This window comes from Typopeltis vanoorti, chromosome 24 (genome assembly GCF_054136105.1).
Source record: "Typopeltis vanoorti isolate ZY-2024b chromosome 24, IOZ_Tvanoo_1.0, whole genome shotgun sequence".
NCBI classification, from domain to species: domain Eukaryota; kingdom Metazoa; phylum Arthropoda; class Arachnida; order Uropygi; family Thelyphonidae; genus Typopeltis; species Typopeltis vanoorti.
The window spans coordinates 23,135,074-23,159,992 of NC_143572.1; the positions used below are offsets into that span (position 1 = coordinate 23,135,074).

The window sequence follows — 24,919 nt, forward strand, 5'->3', positions numbered from 1 at the left end:
TGCTGTTTTGTGGGATGAAATACCTAACTAGGAAGAAAAACTCTGTCATTCCTTGTATGAGACTGGCTGACTCACTTTCCGTTGAATTATCAAACTTTCGTCCTATATGCGATTAGAAATCAAAGTCTCTGAGGGGGAAGGAAGGGCAGCATTAGCAGAGTGATCTGCTGAGTAATTTCTGTCAAAAGCTACATCATCTCTGTATAGGTCTTTGATATATGCTGATCAAAGCTGGTTAAAGAAAAGACCTTGGTTCTTGTTACATCGAGCTTGACATCGTAGCATTTCAGCGTCTTCTTTAAATCTGCCTACATAGTTTTTGAATTCAATGTACTATATTTCTCTAAGTTGCCAAAGTACTTGATGTTTGTCTTTGGTGGTATGGAAAGCCAGTCATGATTTCTGTGCTTGCTTTTTCCTCTCCATCTTTTCTCTCCGCTCGACTTCTCTGTCTAACATAGCAGAGATGCCGTATGCATAAAAGTTTTTTAAAAAAAATATTTGTACACTCCTGATCATTTGAGAGGAGAGAGGGGGGGGGGGGATATTCGGAAGACACTAACATCATGAACACATTTTTTTTTTATTATGGCGTGAAGGCAACTGCACAATTTCACGGACTTCCTAAGCAGCTTAAACCACAAAATCCAATTCACATTGGAAGTTGAGAGAAACAGATCACGCTATTTTTAGATGTTCTTATTTCAATGGAGAACTTTCATATAAAGTCTACAGGAAAAAATTCAACACCGGAAGCTATCCATATGTTACGCCATATAATCAACATCGTACCTAATAGGCATCATCAAAACATGCAAGGAACAGAGCATACACTATATTCAGTGATGACAACAAAAGGCAAGAAATAATATATCTCAGAGGTACTCCTAAAAATGGTGAAAACATTAAAACCATCAATAATGTCTTAAATAGACCGTTACACATTCCAGCGAGTTCACAGGAGTAAGACAACTAGCGCATCCTACATTAAAAACGTTACAGATAAAATAGAAAAAAAATAAATTAAGCAGTGCAACTTAAAAGTTGCAGTCCCACTGCTACAAAAAGTGTCCACTATGTTGTGATTATCCAAACAGCCTCGTTCTCCTCTCAAACGACCAGGAGCAGAATTTCTTTTTGTGCATGCGGCATCTGATATTGGACAGACAGGTCGATCAGGAGAAATCCATCTCAACATATCAAAGAGATAAAGCTAGCACATAAATCAGGATTGTCTTTTCATACTCACTAAAGAAAAACATCAAGTACTTTGGCATCTCACAATGCCGTACATTGAATTGAACAACTGTGTAAGCAGATTTAAAGAAGTCACCGAAATACTATGGTAATGTAACAATCTAATGTAACAAAAACCATGATCTCATCTTAAACCAGCTTTTATTATTAAAAGCTGGTTTATTATTATTTTATGGTTGGAATATGGCAGACATCTACACAGCGATGAATCGCCTGAGAGAAGTTATACAAACCATGCGTTTGACATCAATACTATATTTAACATAGCATTCGATGTATGACACTTATTAGTTCGGCACTCTCCACGTTAATACAGCTTTTTTTTCTTTCTAATTTGGTAATCCAAGGATATATGTATGCAATAAGATGTATACGAAACTAGTCATTAAACAGTGTTTTTTTTTTCTCTGAATATAATTACACGGTTCTGTGCAGTAATAATAGAGGCATCACGGAAACCTCAATTCATTTATTCGTATTCTGCTTTCATTACACTTTATTATATATTACTCGATGGGATACACATTGACTCTCTTTTCCTCTATTGCATTTATATTAATCTGAACTGTTGATAATTCTCAATTTTTTCACCAGACTCTCCGATTAGTGAAAGCGCCATTTTCCCACATAAAAGACCTTGGCCGGATATTTACCAATTCCGGAAACGCAGCATGCACCCTAATTTCAGAAGAAAATTATGTTTACTCTAAAATATGAAAGCCTTTAGTGTCTGGAAGCCTTAGCCTCTTGAAAATATATAAATCTTAGAAAATGGAGTTATTCTAATTTCAAAAGAAATATGTTTCAACCCACGGTTATGCTGAAGTTTTCGACAATCTCATCCAGTTTGTTTTCATTATACGTCTCCTGTGAACATTATACGATAAGGATCTGCATACGTATATCCAGTTTTAACATGTCATATACTTTATCAGATATTTTATTCCATTCAAATAATGGACTTATACGCACTTTACATAAGTACCAACTGCCTAGTTTTTCTTCCTATACAGCAGGCATGTCAAACACGCGGCCCGCGGGCCGCATGAGGCCCACCGACAAGTAACATGCGGCCCGCTAAACTTTGTAACCAATATGGTTATTTAACTTTTGACAACACCACCGAATTAAATAAACATATTTAAAAATTTAACGTTTCCACTTAAGATTATTTTATACGCCAAACTACTCTGTAATTTCTAAAGGAAATAATGTTCTATTTGTCATTTCAAAATATCTTGTTACACCACTGCATAAATATCGAATTTTACCGAATTTTAACGAGCAAGTACGTACGCGTCTACATCCGCTGACCACAGCAATCGGAGGCTAGCCGTTAGTAATTTTAAGTCGTAAGAAAGCGTAGTGCTTTCTTTATAATTAATAAAGAATTTATAAAAATAATGTCGAAACCTTCAACCAGTATGAGTAAAACATGATTAATTGAAGAACATCGTACTTTTCAAGAAAAATGGGAGTTACAATAGTTTTGTATTTAAGGAAAAAAAATTTATGCCTGATATGTAGAAACACTATTGCAGTTTGCAAAGAATATAATATTAAAAGGCATTACGATACAAATCACAAAGAAAACTATGACAAATATGTTGCGAAACTTCGTGAATTGTCAGAATTAAAGTTGACACTTCAAAATCAACAAAGTGTATTTACCAAACCTATTGAAGATAATAAAGCTACGGTAAAAACCAGTTATTTGTTATCACAATTAATTGCAAGCAAGTCGAAACCATTCACCGAAGGAGAAGCAGTTGAAGTGTTGTGTCCTGATCAATTAAAGAAATTTAAAAATATAAGCTTATCTAGAAATACCATTGCTAGCAGAATCAACTAAAATCAATAATTCAACATTTGAGGTCAAAATTTTCGTCAATTCCCTTGCAATTGACGAAAGTACAGATGTACGGGATATCGCTCAGCTGGCTGTGAACTTAAATGTAAGTGAAGAACTTCTAGAAATTCCTATGCACCATACAACCACTGGAGTTGATATTTTGATGCCCTTATGGAAGTTTTGAATGAATACAATTTACCGTTAAAAAAGCTAGTTTGTCTTGCAACTTATGGTGCTCCTGCCATGACTGGTGTTGTTAAAGGAGTTGTTACAAATTTAAAATAAAAATGCAAAGAACAAGGTAATAATAATTTTCAATATTTTCATTGCATTATTCATCAGCAAACTGTGCTCCAAAGTTTTAAATATTGGACATGTCCTAAAAAATGTCAGTAAAATTGTAAATTATATTCGTGCACGTGGGTTTAATCATCGCCAATTTAGTAACTTTCTAGGAGATATAGAAGGTGAATATAGCGATCTACCTTATTATACAGAAATTCGAGGCTTTCCAGTCATAAACTTTTAAAGCGATTCTTCGAATTGCTGGACAAAATTACCATTTTTTTTTTTTTTTAGAATCGAAAACTGATGAATGTGAAATATTAAAAAAAATGATCAATAGATAAAGGACCTGGCTTTTTCAGTTGACATTAATGAATAATGTTAATATTAAAAAATCTGTTTCCTCTTTATTTCGAGATTTTCTGTTGCGGCCCGCGGCTTGATGTATAATTCTTAATTTGGCCCTTGGAGGTAAACGAGTTTGACATGCCTGCTATACAGCATTCAAACCATCACGAGAAAACATGAAAATAAGAGACAGAAATACTGTGTAGTGCATATGAGTGGTGTAGGCAAACAGTGGACTGTAAGTTAGCAAGTACTAGTAGATGGCGAATCGTGTAGCGTGGTGTGGTGTACAGTAATGTAGCCTTGGAACTCCATAGAGTCATTCATTAAGAATCATTTCTTAATGAATGACTCTATGGAGTCATTCATTAAGATTAAATTTAATTGAATGGCATGATAAAAGTTTGTATTTGTTTTCAAATACCGATTTAAGTTTAGGTTTTAATAAAATTCCGTTAACTCCCGTTTCTGCCATATATATATAAAATTCTAGCAGCATAATTGAATGAGAAATTTTAATTCCCTTTAATTAGATAATCGCTCTGTGCCTAAAGATACCAGGTAAACATCCTTTAATTAAATTATTAATTAAATCTTGTCAATAACTGATTTGCATTGAATAAAATTAGCACCAAGTAAGTGGTATAATATTACATTGAATTTCACCTCTTTTCACTGTAAATAAATATAACTTGAATAGTTATCGTATATTATAGTGATGGTATCTGTCAATTTTGTATAATTATATAATTATTTGAAGTTCTAGTGGTATTTTATAAATGCGAAATTTTCAGTTTATTCACAGATTGATAGTTGTCAGCATAAGATAGCATTTGGAAGTTTCCTTGCATATATACAGTATTATGATAGCGTTTTGAAGCAAAAAATTCATAAAATTAATTACATACATTAAATAAATAAATTTCCATATATTAAATAATATATGTAAATAAAGCATATGTAAAATATGTCAATAAAAAAATAAAGATAAAACAGTATATGAAACATATTTACTCACATTACAGCGAAGAAAACGGTTTTCACTATCCATTAAATGTTCTAAATAAAATTGTCGTCTGTTACAATTTTGTGATTATACTATTTGTTGATAACGCCACCTAACATTTATTGCTCTGTTTTTGTTCTTGGCTCATTATAGGCTGAAAAAAGGACTGTTTATAATAGACTAAAATGAAATTGTAGAATTGTGTTTTATAATTCTGTTTTAATTATTTAACATAAATTAACACTGAAGAAATAAAATTGAGCCATTAAAATATCAAAATATTAATTTCGTTGATATTTTTATACATTTTTATTTATTTATTAAATAATATAACTATGAAAACAACTAAAAAGAATAGTATGTCAAAATTCACAGCGAATCGCGTGTGTTTCGTGTTCTCCTTTTCCAACTAGTCTCTCTCTCTCTCTCTCTCTCTCTCTCTCTCTCTTTAAATTTGAATCTCACTCATCAAATGCTTTACATTTATTGTACATTAGTACTGTGGATGTGTTAGGGGTTAGGTAATCTAGAAGTCTCCCTCCAGACACATGGTACTTTCTCAATCCACTAAGCAGGGTGGGGGTGTCTCGCTTGAAGATGAAACTTATCTTTCATCTCATGACTTTCAAAAAGTCATGTCCACAGTGGGATTTGAACAAGAGACCTATTGGGTTGAGAGCGACACTGTTATCAACTCTACCGAAGAATTTGTTTAATTTAGAATGTGACATTTTCCTTTTTAGAAATTATTCTGTAAGAAAACATTTGCTTTCTTTTCCTCTAAACTCTCCTATAAATTGGAGCACGATCGCCAAAGGCATGAATTTTTGTGGTTGTCCTACTAACTGTCTACCATATGCACTGTCCTCGCGTAGCAGTATGACCTTTGATGTTTTTGCGCCATAAAAAATATCAAATAAAAACAAATTATGTATTATTAGAATAAATTCAGAATAGAAGTGACAGAAAAGGTATTAAACAGATTCGATTGTCCATTTTTTTCCCAAGGTGAACATCAGAGTGAGAGTCCACCATCTTCTCAACAGCACCATCAGAAAATCCTTCTCACTAACTTACAGAATGTTATAAATAACCTCGAAGAATCAGCTAAACGTGGAGAATTGGATCTTGCCTTGGGAAGTAATCGCCTTAAAATTGAATATGTCCGATTTGAAGATGCAGAAGGTGGATTTGTTTGTGAGCAAGGATCTGTGCCGATGAATAATCACTGTGGTATGTTCCTTCTTAATGAAAATTATTTAAACGAAATTTGTAAACATTTCAAAATTATAAATGTGCTATTTTATGGTATTTCTTTTCTTTTCCGTTTTAGTTAAATGTCCAGTAGGCACATATTTCAACGTGGTAGTGGAGAAGTGCATCCCTTGCTCTCAAGGAACTTACCAGTTCGAAGAAGGGCAACTGTCATGCGTGGTATGCCCTGAAAGGACATCTACAGAAACAGGCTACTCAAAAAGTGTGGGAGAGTGCAAAGGTAAAGATAATTATTCTACATCTCTGAACAGTAATAACTCAAATGTAATAAATATTTTTATTTTACACACACACACACACACACACACACACACACACACACACACACACACACACACACACACACACACACACACACACACATATACAATATTGAAATCACCATTAAGAAGAAAGGACGAGAAATACATTGATTGTCAGCCAATTTGATTCTATTAAAATTTAGTGACTTAAAATTTTACGCATCTATATATAGTATGCCAAAATGAAAGTGGTTTGAAACTCTAAATTCCAGAGTTAAGCTGATTTAGTTCTCGCACAATAGTTGTGGTTGTTATTGTTGGAATTACGGCTAAAGCGACTAAAACTGTGAGGTAAGTACCGACCACTGAATTACACCGTTATACAGATGAGATATACGTCACTTACGTAGCGTATATGCTTAGTCATGTGCATCACCTCGTGTTCTAGGCAACCATTTAAGAAAGCTGCTGGTCAGAGTAGTCAATAGTGCTGATCTCAATGGAAAATCAAAGGATCTTTCGGAGTTCAATAAAGGGCTTATTGTGAGTGCCCGTCTGGCTGGAGCCATGATTCTGAAAATAGCAGAGCTGACTGGTTTCCCAAAAGATGAGATGTTTAATCAGTGGAAAAATAACCCACATTGCTTGTCTAAGAGGCATAACTATGGTCAAGAACGAGAGTGTCGTCGTCTGAGGATTGTACGGACAAGCAGAACTTCCTGTTTGCAGCAATTGACCCCATCTCACCGAATTATGCGTAATGAATTGAAGAGGATCGGTATTGGCAGTCGTATGTATGTATGCCTATACGGAAACCAATAATTTCTGCGAATAATTGAAAAGTTCGTCTACAGTGATGTCAGAAATACCGTGACTGGACACTGGAAGAATGAGGGGAAAAGTCATGTGGTCCGACGAGTCATGGTACACCTTGATCTGTACCGATAGTAGGCAGAGAGTTTGGCAGGTGCCCCATGAAGCAATGAACATGTTTACAGCTTGTCTTGTAAACACAACTAACAGTTCCAGAGGTGGTGTCATGGTATGGAGCATGTTCTGTTCGTACGGAACGGTGTACCAAAAGGGTGTCAATACCTACTGAGCCACGAAGGTTCACCCCAGCACGCTATATGAAAGGAAAGGAATATTAGTAACGAAAGTCCAGAGGCTGGAAATATTTATTTAAGGCGAAATGAAGTGGCATATTTGAGAAATTGAAAAGTAATGAGACAAGTACGTAAGCTGTTGCCTGCTTTTGTGTGTGTGTGTGTGTGTGTGTGTGTGTGTGTGTGTGTGTGTGTGTGTGTGTGTGTGTGTGTTTGCGCGCGCTGTAATGCTCCTTGTTATTCGTGTTCGTGCGCCACGGTTTACCGATAGGACTTAAAAAACGTGTTTTGGAAGTCCGTTGATAGAGTATTGAACATTTACGTAATCATTTCTGTGCTATTTCACTTTCGAACTTCAATTTATACGTACGCGCTTCTGATATGATACCTCAGAATAAAAAATTAGAATAATCAAAGAAAATGTGTTGAATGATTTGCAATTCTAATTTGTTGCACAGAAAATAAGTATTAACCAATATGATTTAGCATCATCTAAATCTACGTACTGAAGATTTGCTGAAGATTATATAACCATGTAAACACATAAAAATGTAATATAAATTATAGGAATACTGTTATTTGAAAACATTCACAAAATTAGAATAATTTTTAACGTGATCCACAATATTCGAATAATGCGAAATTAAATGCACAAACATTACAATCAAAGGGAAACAAGATGATAATTAGTACTTTGCTGCATCCCCATAAGCTTTTATGACCATTCGTAAACGGTTGGCATATTATTTACTGGCGGTTCAGAGTCTTTTTTTTTTTTTATCAAAACATGTCCATATGGTCTGCAGACTAGAAACAAGTTCATTTTTGTCTCTTAGGAAACTTCTTGAAGATGTTTCTTCATAATTCCCACAAGTTCTCAATGTGAGTTTAAATCTCGTGAGTTTGCCGGCCAAGGAATTACATTGGTGGTCTTGGAAGTGTGACAAGAAGCTGAATCTTGCTGAAAAAGGAAATCACCATCACATAAATCTTCCGACGCCGGTAACACAAAGTGCTCAAGAATTTTTTGGTGCACTTTGGAAGTGATTCTTTCGTACACATCCCACCTGGACCCTCTGTGGTCATACAAGCCCATACCATGAAAGAGGTCGCAAATTTCACCGAACGTTTCGCGCATTCTTTATCAAATGCTTTTTGCTTAAGACGTCAAACACGTATCCCTTGATGACCATGGGACACACAAAACATACTTTCATCGCTAAAAAAGTACCTTTTTCTAGTCTTCTTGGGCTCACAACAGTCTTAGCTTACACAATCACTCTAGCTGCCTTTTGCTTGGAAGTCATAAGCGGCACACGTGTTTGTGCAGCCATCTCAACGTCGTAAATTTAGACACATTCACAGCTAGTTCTTTCCATTTCCTGTGAAAATATCTTACACTTCGGAAGCGGTTTTTCTTCACCATATTCTTCAATCTCCTCTGATCTCTGGATGTAGTTATTATCTTTCGACCGCTATTGCAATGATTATTTTGAAAACTCCGGTTATTAGAATACTGTCTCAATACTCTACTCACGCTTGCTTGAGAACGTTTCAATTCCTTAGCTATAAACCGTTGAGTTTGGCCTTCTTTGAGTAGAAACACCATACGAAATTTCTTGGCTTCCGATATGTCACTCGTTCGACCCATGTTTAGCAAATGATTAACTGAAATCCATGCGAAAACGATTCCTCACACACGAGTCAGTCCCGCAGCTACTAAAATAGATGCTATTTCTATGCTCTCCTCAAAACCAATCGGAAAAATTTGGAATATTCTAATATTTTGAACCACGTTAAAAGTTATTCTAATTTTGTGAATGTTTTCAAATAACAGTTTTCTTATAATTTCTATTGCATTTTTATGTGTTTACATGGTTATATAATCTATAAAGTACGTATATTTCGATTATGCTAATTAATATTGGTAATAATTATTTTCTATGCAATAAATTAGAATTGCAAATCATTCAACATTTTTTTTTTATTATTATTCTAATTTTTTTGATTCGGAGGTGTAGAACTCTTTTTATGCTCTTCTTTGAAGAAGTTATTTGTAAAACGGATGTTTATTTTCTCCTTTTTTAAGAATATCATAACGATAAAGAAATCTATAAAAAAAAACCGACATTCAGGCAACGGAAAATTTTATTTTGCTGCAAAGAAAAACATGAATGAGCGGTGATTAAAACCTTCCACAATAGTCTAAAGTGAGCTAACTTGGCATGAAAAGAAGCATGAAGAACTTCTCCTGTTACAAAAGGGATTGCAACTCAAAATTGATTTATCGAACAAATGAGTTAAGTCGAAAAAATTATGCCAAAAACGCGTGACCCGTTATCATTGCATGGAAAGGGAAAATTCAGTATAAACTTGATCAGCTCAGTATTTAAAATGATCTGTCTTGTATCCATTTACTCTCTAACCCGTGATTTGACTACAATACCAAACACAGTCGGATAAAAAATGTTGTTGAATGCTAATGCGTTCACACCTAACTGCAAGATATTCCTCTTTTTGACGTTATTCAAAAAAAAAAAAAAAAGCAGAATCAGGATATTGTTAGTCTTCCTCCCCCCCCTCCCAATACAGGAACACTGAATCTGAGTTCTTCATATGGTAAAGTATCATATCAAAATAAATCAAACAAGAATATCTCTTCTCATATTCCACATTGCTTTTGAGAAATTGTGTGGATGGAATTGCAAATCATTTATCATTCTAGTTTGTGAAACTTGGAATTCCAATATCTTTCTCTTCGTAGAGGGTACGTAAGCATCTAATTACCAGTTTTCTGATATTGCAAAGTCAATCACTTTGCAGTCGTTTACATCATCGTCTTGCAGAAAATTGCAGCAGATAATCACTTAATTCAGAAGATCTGCCTAAATGAACTCAAACGAATTCCAGTATCTGTTGTTTTTTTTTTCATTCGCTGTTTAGTATAGCCTATTTTTACTAAATGAACTTTTTATGATCCCAATTATCAACAAGTATATCCTCATTAGTAATGCATCTTCTTCGATCATCAAACTGACGGGAAAAAAAAAAAGGTCATCACTTTCACTGAATATTTACTAATCAAACAACCCATAGGTATTTCAGATAAACCAAAATTACACAGATCGCAAAAGCATATGGGCCGTCCTTTGAATCTGGGCATATCTTCCAACATTTTGTGATATGACAGGTCTTTTGGAACATTTCACCCTCAACATGATTCCACCCCTCAACGATTACCTCAACATGATAATCATGTTGAAGTAATCGTTGTTGGACGCGGTAGCCTGACCTTTAACCTATGCTTGGTTCTTTCTAAAGGTATTCTGTGGGTTTCTGGGATCGGGAGCCTAGTCATGTCAGTGAAGTTTTTTATTTCTTTCATTATTTTCTTTTAATCATATTGCAACGATACCTGCAAGTACGACAGGGGGCATTCTCGAATTGAAAGAGACACGAGTCTGTTTTCATAAAGCTGCCACAATTCAGGAAGCATTACATCATTCAGATGTTAAATATCTGTCAGCTTTACCAATTCCCAGCTTTTCCTAGCTTTACCAATGGTTTTAGTCCTTATCTAGGGAAACGACTACAGACCATTTCACCTCCACTATCAAACTTCACAGGTGAGCTTATGTATTCGAGTATAAGGCCCCACCCACCCATCTCTTCAGCAAGGCTCACATTCACTCACTCACTCATCTAATCAGAAAAAAAATGGTCTAGCGTGATTCATTGCTCCATACTGTGGGCTTCTAACACTGTGCGGATCAGTCATGATATGCTATCTGTCTGCGTTGATTACCGTTCTGATTGATGTTTTGCTTGTATGAAACTGCCCTTCTGTATAATCAAGACTGTGCAGCTCTTTGCAATGCCTTATTAGTTTGAATATCTGTAGATTTTCGAAAATCAAAACAGTTGTTTTGTGTGATCCAATCAATTATCAACATCACGAATGACAGACCACTCGTATGGCATCCTCCAGAGTTTATTTTGAAGCCTAAATTCTTCTCCATGTATTGTTGACAGTATTCAGATTTGCGATCGACTTTAGATATATATATCTGTTTGCCTTATTATATAGCAATACAAGACACGTGTGACGACAATAATGTACACATTAGTATTTCATTCTGAAATAAGGGAGGTCCCAAAACTTATTTCAATAAAATCATGTCAATGATACTGAGGAGATATTCATTCATTTGACTATGATGCCACGTTGGGAACTAAGAAATGATTGTGATATCAGGCTTCTAGAAGGATTATAATAGAATAGTGTGAGCAGATGATGGTAGAAAAGTTTCAGTGCTACCAAGCGTAAGGTTATATACATTTTGGTTCGAGGAGATAACAAGCAGTGTATTATTACACTGACGTGACTATCTATAGTGTCAAAAACTGATGATGCGGGGATCTATGAGATGTATCTAGAGATATAATAGCAAAAGTGAACAAAAGAGTTTAACTGTATCCCGCGAAAGTGGCAAAGAAAGAAAAAAAAATGGATTACAGCAATGCGCAGAAAAATACTGACGAGCCATTGTTTCTAGTCAGATTTGAGCTCCTGAGTTTTGAATGGGAGAGAAATTGAACTGGTAAACAGGATAGCTTTGGAATGTTGGCCATGAAGATAGCTTAATGAATAAGGCAGTCAAATTTTATAAATCAGAAAAGGGAGATATAATAAGATATGCAAGTTAGAAACGAATTTTAGAGAAATATGCAGAAGTTGTGTAATAATGTAGTTAGCAAGAGTGGGAACTTAATTATTTTCATGGAAAGTAGTATGTGACTAGAATGTGTTGCCAGATGGCGTGATAAGTGCATCATCTGTAAATGAGTTTAGGGACAATGAGCATTTGGATGAAAGTTATCAGCCGACGATGAATCTTAGAATTTCGTGAGGTACTAATAAGTATACTTCACGGAGTTCTAGGATTATTATAGTTATTATGATTGAGACATTCAAATTACTGAAGGGTTTCGATAAGATTAATTCAGAGGATATTTTTCAGAACGGGACTAGTGGTGGGAGGACTAGGTGCCATCCATGGAAGCTGGGCAAGAGCGTGGTTAGTAAGGGTGTTAGAGCTGGGTTTTTTTCTTTTAGAGTGGTGAATGAGTGGAATAAGCTGCCAGAGTCTGTTGTGGGTGCCATGACTATGAATGAGTTCAAGGCAAAGTATGATAGATATTGTGTGGGTATTGAGTAGTTTAGGGCCTCCCTCGATGAGTCTAAGGACTCCTTGGAGTTGCCCGTAATAATAATAATAATTAGTTCTAGTTAAAAGAATTAATCCCATAAATTCATACAGTGTTCAGCTGCTTACGGATTTCTGTTAGGAAAACATTATTAGTTACAAAATTATAGTAAGAAAATTAGTTACTGAAATAAATAACTATTGTCATTATATCTGTACAGTGCTTACCAATGGAAAAAAGGGAAGGCCTATAACAATCATCCTTGTATAAGAGTTTGTTATTTTACAATCTCTATACCTTTCGGTTGCTGCCAAAAACATTACCCTTTCAGAAATGACGTTACTCATAAATCTGATAACAGTTCACTTAAAAAGAACGATTCTTGGATCTCAAATAAAAAAAAAAAAGGAAAAAGTTTTCTCAAAATAACAGTTCAACTAAACATTATGCTTGAGTAATCTGATGCCCATAATAGGTCTAGTGAAATATTCCAATTACAAGAGAAGTATTATAAATAAATAATAATAAGTTTACGCTAAACAAGTGATGCCTCTCTTGGTACCTAACCCTAACAGGACATGTTACTGTATGAAACAATATGGGTTCTGCGGATGAAAAACCCGAGTTTCAGAGTTTGCCCGTGACAGAGATCGACTAAGTTGGGATTCGAAGAAAGGCTTAGAAAAAGTTCCTGCATTCGGCGACTAAACTTGAACAATAAGTCTATCTTCGTGCGGCCTAGCACAGAGGATGCAAGAGCCACTTCCACTGAGCTACACAGGCCTCCCAAGAGAAGTCAAGATATATAAATTTTCCATATAATGAAATAATATCCTTCACTTACTATGATGATGACGATCTACTATTGGATCAACATCATTAATTGGCACACGATGACGAAGATTGAATGTCTCTTGCATTAAAACGTAAACATAATCAGCTGCATGAATAATATATGTATTTTTTATATTGGAGTGCGTAGATCAGGTAATGGATGCATTTCTGCAACCTAGCCAGAACGATATGCGCCATTTTCTTTTTTTTTTTGGAAAGATCCAAAGCGATTCCTATCTACACTTCAAGGAACTTTAATAATGACTTTTTCAACTGAAGATGAGTAAGGTTTTTCTTTCTAGAAAATTCGGTCTTTTTATCCTGCGGGAAAAAAAAAAACAATAGAATTCATTGTCTAAATAAATAACAGCAAAGGAAATAACAAGCCAGGTAACAGAAAATCCTAAGTAGCCTTTGTTAAACGTTCACTGAGTGCGTAGTCTAATAAATAAACTTTAAGATATCCATTACAGTTTCTATAATTTAGTCTCAATGTTTTAATGCCTATTATGCGGTACCTATTGTGATAAAGTGCCTTTGTTTGATACAGCCCAATGTTTACCCGGCAGCTTCTCCCTCACTGGTCTGGAGCAGTGTCAGACATGTCCTCAGGGATATTATCAACCCAATTACGCTCAGACTAGCTGTCTACAATGTCCAGGATCCACAACTACTCATCGCAGAGGCACACGACGTGCGGACGAATGTAGAGGTAGGTGGCACTTCAAAAACCTTTATTAGAAAACAGGTTTAAAAAGTAGGCATTCATTTCAATTAAAGAAGTTTATACCAGAATTTTGACTTGATGATGAATTATATAATGATAATATGAAAAAAAAAACGATTATACATATTCCTCCTTCTCTTTATCAGCCATTTTCTGTCTACTACTATTAAGGCCCACTACAATTCGTCTACTCTTCTCCTTGTTGAGATTTTCTATACCACGGCCTCCACCATTCCTTAATCTCATCTCGTCTTCCTTTAGTTCTCTTCCCATCTCTGTGATATCATCCGGATATTACTGTTGTCCATTTTTAAGTGTTGCTTCTTGCAATATATCCGTCCCGTCGCCACTTGGATAAAATTGTAGTTGCTGTTACAATGTCTCTTTACCCTGTTTACCTTGTTTAAGTAATATAATAAAAGTGATACTGTTCAAGGTATTTTGTCCTTAAAAGTGATACTGATTAACAATCTCTATGTAGTCTTCAATTGGTCAGTCAGTTTCATGGACAAAGTCCAGTTTTCACTTCCATATCTCATGAATGGAAGTACCTATATATCATTTTTTTTTTCTTTTTAGATGTTTCATTGAATTCTTCATTGAATTCATCGGTGTTTTCGTTGACTTCTTGGTATAATTTATTTTGTCTTTAATGGTTTGTTAAAATATGGAAAGCTGCTATATTAATGCTGGGGTTTCCATCTGTATCTCTTTTTTTTGTTATTTATTATATATTATTTTTATTTTGTCTGTTTATATTTGATCCTTTTTTTTTGCTTTCATATTTATGTATAGGAAAATAAAATTATGTACCAGGGGAACGGAGCTGGAAAGTTCTGATAAACACCTAGAACAAAAATGAATTAATTTTGTTTTGTTTTCTTATATATCCTAAAAGAAAAAGAACAAATTATTACAATTTGATGAAACATAGAGGTTAAAGGGTTTTAAGATATGTTCTTTCTTGTGGTTATATCAGTTGCTTTAATATCTTTTGTTCTAGGTGTTTATCAGAACTTTCCAGCCGCTCCCCCTCGTCGTTATTTTCTTAACTATAAACACACGTGGAGTTGATAAAACTGATAATACCAGTACCATGTATAAGTATTTGATCAGGTGGAATGATGTTTCATGTGTAGTTAGAGTTTCTTTGGAGAATACGGAAAAGGCTGTTCCAGAGAACAGAAGCAGACAAAATGAAAGGGAAGAATGAGTAAGGGTTCGATAAGTTTGAAGCTGAACTTTAATCTAGTTGAGGAAACCATGGGATACGATGTGGTCGAAATGGACCATCATTCTGGAACGCTTTCGGTAGCTTGTGGAGTTCCAATGCCAATGAGTTAAGACTGTTATATGAGTGAAAAAAGGATACTTGCTGTATTATGTAAATGAAAATAAGAAACTGACTACTTACTGTATATCGATAATAGTTAACTAAATTTGCTATTTTTAACCAATCACTAATATTTAACGAAGTGATGACCATTGATCATTTCGATTTAATCCTAACACGATGCATGATTTAATTATGACTATGTTTTATGCTAGTCAAGTAAGAAAAAAAAAAACGATTTTATTTCGCTTATAGATCCCTGCCCTCCAGGACATGTTTCCAGGACAGGCTTACAACCATGTTTTCCTTGCCCTGATGGTTTCTTCCAGCCAAACGGTGGGGAAAAATCTTGTTTCCAGTGTCCTTATGATGTAAAAACAGGCAGAAACATTGGAGTTTCTATGTGCGAAGGTAAGACAAATGAAAAAACATAATAATAATAATAATAATAATAATAATAATAATAATAATAATAATAATAATAATAATAATATTCATTACTTTAAAGAAATATTTCACTCATTTTCTTTAATATTTCATAAATTTATTCTGTGCAGGATCAGACAACAGTTTGTCTATCATGTCCCTTCATTCTAGTGAGGTTCTTACCATCAATGACTGCTTCTCAGTTCCATGTCTAAATGGAGCTACATGTCGTCCTTTGGAATTTGGATTTGTATGCGAATGCCGAGCAGGTTACACAGGTAAGAAAAGAAATTAATGTTGACCAGTAATAATCTGTTCAACTATTAAGTAGAACAGATTATTACTATACCATACGTATGTATCAAGTACATACCTATGGTATAGTAATAATAATTAAACCTTACTTTAATAAATAAAGATATATATGATGAACGCAATTATTGTTTTCTCCACTTGCACTTAGGTATTTACTGCGAGAGTGGAATAAACGAATGTGAAAACATGCCTTGTCAGAATAACGCCACCTGTCGGGATCTTCTGAATGGCTATACGTGCGACTGTCTGGAAGGGTTCACTGGTTCTAATTGTGATCAAGATATTAATGACTGCCAATTCGATCCCTGCTACAATGGCGCCACCTGCGTTGACCAAGTAAACGGATTCCAATGTATTTGTGCTACTGGTTATGTAGGTAAGTAGAAAGAAAGGCATTTGTTATAGTTTGTCTCAAATATGATCTATGAAGTTTATTATTAGTAGTATTATTATTATTACGGGCAACTCCAAGGAATCCTTAGACTCATCGATGGAGGCCCTAAACATCATATCAAGAACAACTATTCGGCATTCGCACAGTATCTATCATACTTTGATTTGAACTCATTTACAGTCATGACACCCACAACAATCTCTGGCAGCTTATTCCACTCATTCACCACTCTCCAAGTAAAAAACCTAGTACTACCACCCTTGCTAACTACACTCTTGCTCAATTTCCATGGATGGCCCCTAGTTCTCCCATCACCAGACCTATTCTAAAAATTTTCCTCTGAATTAATCTTGTAAAAACCCTTCAGTAATTTGAATGTCTCAATCACATCACCCCTTTTCAACCAATTTCTGTAACCCACAGATCTTCAACCTGTTCTCGTAAGGTTCATTCCATAGACCAGCTATCATCTTGGTCACTCACCTCTGGATCCTCTCTACCTCCTCCCCATCAAGAAGAAACCCAGGGACCCAGATTTGGGCACAGTAGTCAAGATGAGGGTCTTATCTAGGCTCAATAAAAAGGAACACTAACTTTCTTATCTTTACTCGTCAAAGTATTCTTCAGTAACCAAGTGATCTGATGAGCTGATTTAGCCACTTTTGCTATGTGCCCCCTAAACTTTTCAACTCCCTATCCACCAACACACCAAAATCTCTGGCATTATCATCCTCCTGGAGCACAGTTCCATCAGTGTGGTATACTGCTGTTAATTTATTCACCCCAAAATGCATAACCTTACACTTTGCTACATTATACTGATATCCATTCTCATTAGCCCAGACTGCCAATCTAGCCAACTTATCCTGCAAAATTTTGACATCATGTGTATTCACTATTGCCCTACCCAACTTTGCATCATCAGCAAATAAATGAATAGTTCCTCTCAGATCCTTTCCTATATCATTAATGAACAAATTAAATATCAGTGGTCGGCCCAAGAACAGAATCCTGCGGCACACCACTAGTAACAGGCCTTCTTTTGGACTCCACTCCTGAATAAACTACTCTCTGATATCTCTCCATCAACCACTCTCCTATCCATCTCACTAACCCTATATCCATCCCCATGTGCTGCAGTTTACTGATTAGAATTCCATGTGGTATCCTGTCAAAGACCTTAGCAAGGTCCAGCAGTATCACTGTAAATCCATTACACTTATCCAGTTCAGCCGTTATTATTATACTATATATGAGCAAGTTACTGAGGCATGATCTACCCTTCACAAAACCATGCTGCCCTCCACACAGTATCCCATTTTCATCTATCCATTCCTGTATTTTGCTCTTGACTAATATCTCCAAAACCTTGACAATGATTCCTGATATGCTGATCAGTCGGTAATTTGCAACAGCAGTCTTGGAACCTCCTTTATGCTATTTTCCCCTTCTTTTCACCCCCTCGGGACTAACCCAGAGCTGAGACTTAAATTAAACAATATGGTCAAGGGAACTGACAATTCCGCTTCACGTAAGACTCGAGTTGGTATACCATTCAATCCCACAGATATATTTACATTAAGGTTCTGTAATATACTATTCACCTCCATTTCATTCACTTCAATTTTCCTGTATCAGCCATTTGTTCTCTCATTCCTGCAATATCACAGCCTGATGATATACTCCTGCAGAGTGTTCGCTTAGTAATTCTACTATTTCAGTTGATTCAGTTACCCTGCCATCGGCATTCCTTAAAATAATTTTGCCGTATACATTTTTTCTTTTACTTGCAGCATATCGAAAGAACTGTTTGGGATTCACTTTACCTTGCATTGCTAATTTCCTTTCATGATCTTTTTTTTGCTTTTTGTACCACACTAGTTACCCTTCTAGCCTGTGCTTTGTACTGCTCGTGTGCCTGCAGGACACCTTTCTCCTTAAATTTCATCCACAATTGTTTATTTTTTTTATAGCTCAAGCTTAATGGTGTTATTCATCCATTTAACTACCACTTGATTTACTCTCTGGACTCTAGGTATGCAGTCAGCCATTTCCTCCCTCAAACGCTCCTTTACCACTTCCCATGCACTATCAACATCCAGCTCTTGCAGTTTAACATGCAATGGCACTGATCCAAGCAATCCCCTAAGCTTGTCATACTTACAGGCCAGGTAATTCCACATGTGCCGTCTTAATTGAAAATTCCACACATTTAGCCACTTCCCAGTTCAACATCCTATGATCACTCTCACCAATTAGTGGCAATATGGCGATATTCATAATAGTCAATTTCTCAGATGCAATTACTAGGTCAAGCACTCTCGAACCCCTAGTATATTCCATTACATGCTGTCTCGGGTAGTTATCCCTTAGTAACTGCATAAAATTCATTTCCTTCCTCCCATTTGTCCTCTCTTCTCTCCAGTCAATTTAACCATAGTTGAAATCCTCATAATAATTACCTGTCCTCCACTCATTGAGCCTATTTGCCTATGCATACTGTCTCCATTATCTATTCCATCGCCTTTTCTATAGCATCACCCAACTGTAAATGTTTTTCTGCTGACCTCAATCTCACACCAGATAGCCTCAAATGTGCTATTTTCATTATCCTGAAGTTTAACTTCTATTCTCTTTGGCTGCAGTTCATCAGTTATCATCAATAACATTCCTCCTCCAATTCTTTTCTCTCTGTCTTTCCTGAACACACTATATCCCTCACATTCTATCCTACTAACTATATCATCTTCTGTTAGCCATGTCTCACTATGGCCGGAAGAACTAACCAAGGCCAAAACTTCCTCATTATGCCGAATACTCCCGGCATTAGTGTACATAAAGTGCAGAAGTCCCCTAGTCCCACCCTTACTTTGACGCCGTATACTAACTATTCCCTTTTAGTTTGTTATCCTTCGCCCTAACTCAGGCATATTATACACATTCTTACACTCAACTACCTCACTGATGTCTGCATGTCCTCTCAACAGCATCTCCACCCTCCCTAAAAGCTCGTTTCCCTGATTCTATAAATCCATTTTCACTTCATTCAGCAAACATTTTTCCAGTTTCCACACACCAAATCCATTCAGATGCAAACCATCCTTCTTGTATAAATCCTTTAACCGGTCAGACTCACTCCACACATCAACAAACTCCACACCACACCACTCCTCCTGTATAACCTGCGCATAGAGTCATTTGCAATTATGGCCTCCTTCTCAACTCTACTCTGTCATACTGCGGCAACAGACTAACTATCTTAACTCTCTGTCTTTCCTTTTGCTACCTCTAGTAATTCTTTCAAGTCCTCTCTCTCTCTCTCATAGCAAATTTTTCACCTTTAAAATCATTCGTTCCGCCACTATTATCATTTCTTTCACCCTATGCTTCTGTGCTCTAATAGCCTCACTTACATTATTAATTTTCGCACCCGGAAAGCATGATTTTGTCAAACTCTCATCTATTAACCTTTTACTACTGAATCACCATATAACACTCGCTTCTTAATTTTTCTTTCTCTCCCGATCATGTTCCCATTTATCTTATCACGCACTTGCTTCTTTTTGTTAGCTGATCCATTCGGTAGAAATTTTTGTAATCACTGCAGCTGCCACTTCGCCCCATGTATCACTCCGCGCAACCGAGCTATCTCCCCTCATTGCAGCTAACTCTTCATTTTTTTTATCATCAAACCATTCTCTCGCTCTGTACTTTTACTTTTACCATCAACTGTATCACTTTTAAACTCACTCTCCATTCTATCTGACGTTATAACCCAATTTTCTACCGCATTCTGACTTTCATCCATTAAGTCAATCTCGCGACCTGACACACTTCAGATCCTCACTTTCATGACACTTTCCCATAACTATTGCTCTCAAACCAAACTCCAGTCTCTCTCTGTAAAGCATGCATTCCACAGACATTACACTGGACGAATTCCCTTTGGTTAAATTCTTCAAACAAATACGGTGATTTGGACGCCATTGCCTTTCTTCGCTTTGGTGCCATGTGCTACGCTACGTATCTACCCTGTCTTATCAAAATACTAAATTAACTATTTATAACAAATTTTTTAAGCTATACTAATTAACTCCGCAATATATTCTAATTCTAACACAATTTTTAAACTAATAACGCTATTTTTTTTACAAAACTAAATAACTTATCTTTCAGAGTCTTCTAATGCAGTACTACCATCAGCACGCCCTCTCAAATATCGTGAATATTATCGTGGAAAAACTATAAAGAATGACACTTCAACATCAATAAATATATGGTTTGGCACTTGAAGAAGCCGAAAAAGTAAGGCTGTATCTGATTGGTATTATATTGTAGGAGATCTCGGGATGTTGGTGGATAGAGTTGAAATTCAAAGAACCTCTTCCGAAAGTAATAAAAATAACATAAAGAAAACGCCACTTTTACGAGGAATATTAACTTCATATTGGAATATGAATTTTGGCTATTATTACTGCATTCAATTATAGAATTAATTTATTTTTAGTTGCAAATGCAACCCGTAAAATAAATGACTTTTAAATAGATTCTTCTTTGGAAAATAACTATATTTTAAATGAAATGTAAAAGAAAGTGTGGTGTGTCTTTTTACTCATATATAATTATATATTTTAGGACCGTTATGCCAGTATAACATGGACGAATGCATTAGCAATCCCTGCCGAAATGGAGCTATCTGTCGAGATTTGATTGCTAATTACACCTGCGATTGTCTGCCGGGATTTAGTGGTCGAAATTGCGAAATTAATATCGACGACTGTTTTAGTTATCCATGTAAGAACAATGCCACATGTATAGACGGAATAGATCAGTTCCAGTAAGTATGACAGGGTTATGCATAAAGAGACATTGAAGGTTTTAGTTCTACCTAAAAATTACTGTAAAAATTACTACCTGAAAAACTACCTATTTCTGTGAATATTCTTGCATTTAGGTGCCAATGTCTACCAGGATTTCGTGGAAAATTCTGCGAAGAGGACATTAATGAATGCGAACCTCATCCCTGCATGAATAATGCTGTCTGTCTAGACCAGATTGCCGCTTTTACTTGTCTTTGCGCCCCATCTTTCACCGGAGATTTGTGTGAAACAGGTAAGTCTGTTCTTATAGCCACAATTGTTGTAGTTAATTCATTACATTGCTATCCAGTTTACATCAAAAATACCAACGAACTTTTTTATTACGCTTTTTTACGCTTCGCTGGTTAATGCTTGTAATATACATTAAGCACTAGTCCATTTCCTTTTTTTTTCTTTTTTTTGTGACGTCACTGCTTTTCGTTACCATCGAAAATTGGTTCTTTTTTCAGAACTTTCGGCCGACTTTCTTCTCCATTTTCCATCCGCTGGAACTCTCGACTTTGTCCAACTAGATGGTCTTAGAAAACATCTGGATCAACTGACCTTGTGCTTATGGATGATTACAACCGATAAACTGAATTACGGTACTCCTGTATCATATGCCAATGAGACTGCTGATAATTTGTTGACCTTAACTGATTATAGTGGGTATGTAATTCTGATTGGCTGCGAATCTAAAATAAACATCTCATTACCAACAGGAAACATAACTCAAATAAATTGTAGGAAGTATATGAGATTGAATAGTACACTTAATTGAAATATAACAGAAATAGAACATGGTTTTTTTTTATTGCTTTAAAACAGTAAATTACTTATGTTACTTATTTTTCAATTTTTGTTTCGCAGATTTGTATTCTACATTAATATGAAAAAAGTGGTGACCGATGTAACTGCAAACGATGGTCTTTGGCATCACATATGTGTGACATGGATCTCTGTTGATGGTGCATGGAGTATCTATAAGGATGGAGTGGAAGCAGACAAAGGAACTGGCCTCGCAGTTGGGAGCTACATCCCAAGTTAGGGCAATCTTTTTTTTTTTAAACTTCACCTTCTGTTTATTTCTTGAATTGCAAAATGATTATCCATTTAATGTCAACTTTTCAAATAAATCATTTAACCCCTTAACATACAAAGACGTCTGTGACACGCCTTTTGTTTATTGCACCAAAATTGATTTTGAATTTTGGTTTCACATATAAATACAACCGAATATAGACGCTAGACAATCTTGTACCTATTTTCTTTCAGCCGAGAAAAGTTGCCAACGGCGTGTATCGGCTATTTCGTTTGCGTTTGCACAAATTCATCATTATTTTTCAAATAATGATGAATTTCATCCAGCAAATCACCCTCACCCAAACCTCGCCCAAAAATTGACAGAAAAACGACTGCTTTCTGATTTTTAATTGGTACGTTAAGGGGTTAATTTGTTTATCGTTTTTTTTTTTTTTTTGTAAAAGGAAAAAAAAACGGAAGTCGGGCAAAGTACAGGATGGCCATAAAATAACTTTCCCTCTTTGGAGGCATCTGTAGCTAAAACCAATAAACGGAATGAGCCAAATTTTATATTGAGACTTTTGAAGGCATGGGGAGATGATTTCCACGAAAAAAAAAAAAAAACATTTAGTACCAAAATTCGCCGATAGGGGAAATTTTGGAGCTGGCTGATCCGGAAACAAGCGGATAATTACATTAAAGGCAGATAAAATGGAATAATAACATTTCGACGGTTTAAGCGACAGCCGTTTGGTCCAGGGGACCCTGATTCTTATGAATAAAACATTATTTCCTGTGAATTCAATCACTACATTCATTTCTGTGTCTCTCACAAGTTGTTGTTTTAGTTTAATTATTATTATTATTATTATTATCATTGTAACACGCCACATATCCAGCTGGAATGAGTGACGCGACTGTCGCTTACACCGTCGAAATGTGATTATTCCATTTTATCTGCCTTTAATGTAATTATCCGTTTGTCTTCGGCTTTGCCAGCGCCAAAATTTCCCCTATCGGCGACTTTTGGTACTGAATCTTTTTTTTGCGGAAATCATCTCCCCGTGTCTTCAAAAGCCTAAATATAAAATTTGGTCTCATTCCGTTTATTGGTTTTAGCTACAGATGCCTCCAAAGAGGGAAAGTTTTTTTATGGCCACCCTGTATATCCATAGGTACTGACATGGTGAGACCATTTCCGTTACAAGTTGGCGAAACATACAAAGTTTAGAAGTCATTTTCGATGGGTCTCTTCCTTCATTCCTGTACATAAATCCGTAAATGGTGAATCTGTATTGACAATAACAGCAAAAATCCTTCCTAAAGATTTGTTTTCTATTCTCTTCTATTTCATTTTGTTTGAGAATGCAGGCAGCTAACAAACAACACCTCCGTAATGTACTCGGAACGGCCGAATGATACAGCTTTTGGTTTACATGTTGGGATTCGAATCCAACTTATAAGGGTTTTTTTAATGGAGGTGGATTGGTTGATTTCATAGAGAGGGAAGACAGTACTTTTCCTGCCTTTTCCTGAAGAATAGCAAACTGGAGTTTGCTATTCTTCTCCCCTCTCCCCGAAATCGCCAGATAACACAGTCAATTGACATACTACAGTTCGTTACATAACCTTGGGTTCATCCCACACAACAACTGACAAATATAATGCTTCATATTTGTCAGTTGTTTCGTCCGGTAAACTCAATAAAATTGACCGTAGAACCCACATTATTTTCAGACAGTAGCATATCCTGTTAGCGTTAAGTACCAAAAGATGGCCACCTATTCCGTATAAGGGAATAAAAGGCGTTAGCTGATTATTTTATATTATTATTTTTATTTAGTTGGCTTGTTTATATGGCTTCATTTATTTTCCAATTTCTTAAAATACAATAGCGTTTGAAAATGTATTTATCGTATAAAGGTAAGGTAGATTTTTCTATTTGCACTAGAAGTCCATTATATTACAACAAGAGTTCACGAATGTTGAAAATGTCGTTTTGATGGACATTCGCTATAAACGATTCAACATCTGGAATGATTTTAAAAAATGCAAGAGAATCAAAAGGCAAATTTAGTTAAATTTATTTCACATTAGCATGTATACCACGGTAACGATTTACTCTATTCACAGAAGTATAAAATTTCTGGGAGTTCAAATTATTCAGGCACTTTTAGGGAATTTTTACTAAGCAATAAAATTTGTTTCGCAAGATTGAACATTCGAAAATAAGCATACTGTCATGTATTAAATGAAATTGGTAAAAATCAGGAAATCAATGTAAATAATTTTTGTTTAGTAAATAAAAACGTAAATTTAAAAAAGAAAAAGAAAGTCAAATAAATGTAGAAAACGCAAATTTAAAAATTAAATGTAGAATAGAGTGTTAAAAATCTAAACATAACATTCCATACTCATTCTATTGGTTT

At 35.5% G+C, this 24,919-nt stretch overlaps 1 protein-coding gene across 1 annotated transcript in view; it reads left to right on the forward strand.

The window, feature by feature from the left end:
* The window catches only part of LOC150093017 (sushi, von Willebrand factor type A, EGF and pentraxin domain-containing protein 1-like), a 154,957-nt gene that overhangs the window by 64,750 nt on the left and 65,288 nt on the right, over positions 1-24,919 (forward strand). The window contains exons 14-23 of the mRNA XM_090414101.1: positions 5,757-5,981; positions 6,082-6,243; positions 13,964-14,125; positions 15,729-15,884; positions 16,031-16,177; positions 16,363-16,590; positions 21,244-21,445; positions 21,563-21,720; positions 21,938-22,136; positions 22,338-22,510. Of these exons, the coding sequence (XP_090270227.1) occupies positions 5,757-5,981; positions 6,082-6,243; positions 13,964-14,125; positions 15,729-15,884; positions 16,031-16,177; positions 16,363-16,590; positions 21,244-21,445; positions 21,563-21,720; positions 21,938-22,136; positions 22,338-22,510 (1,812 nt within the window). The remainder of the gene's footprint in view (positions 1-5,756; positions 5,982-6,081; positions 6,244-13,963; positions 14,126-15,728; positions 15,885-16,030; positions 16,178-16,362; positions 16,591-21,243; positions 21,446-21,562; positions 21,721-21,937; positions 22,137-22,337; positions 22,511-24,919) is intronic.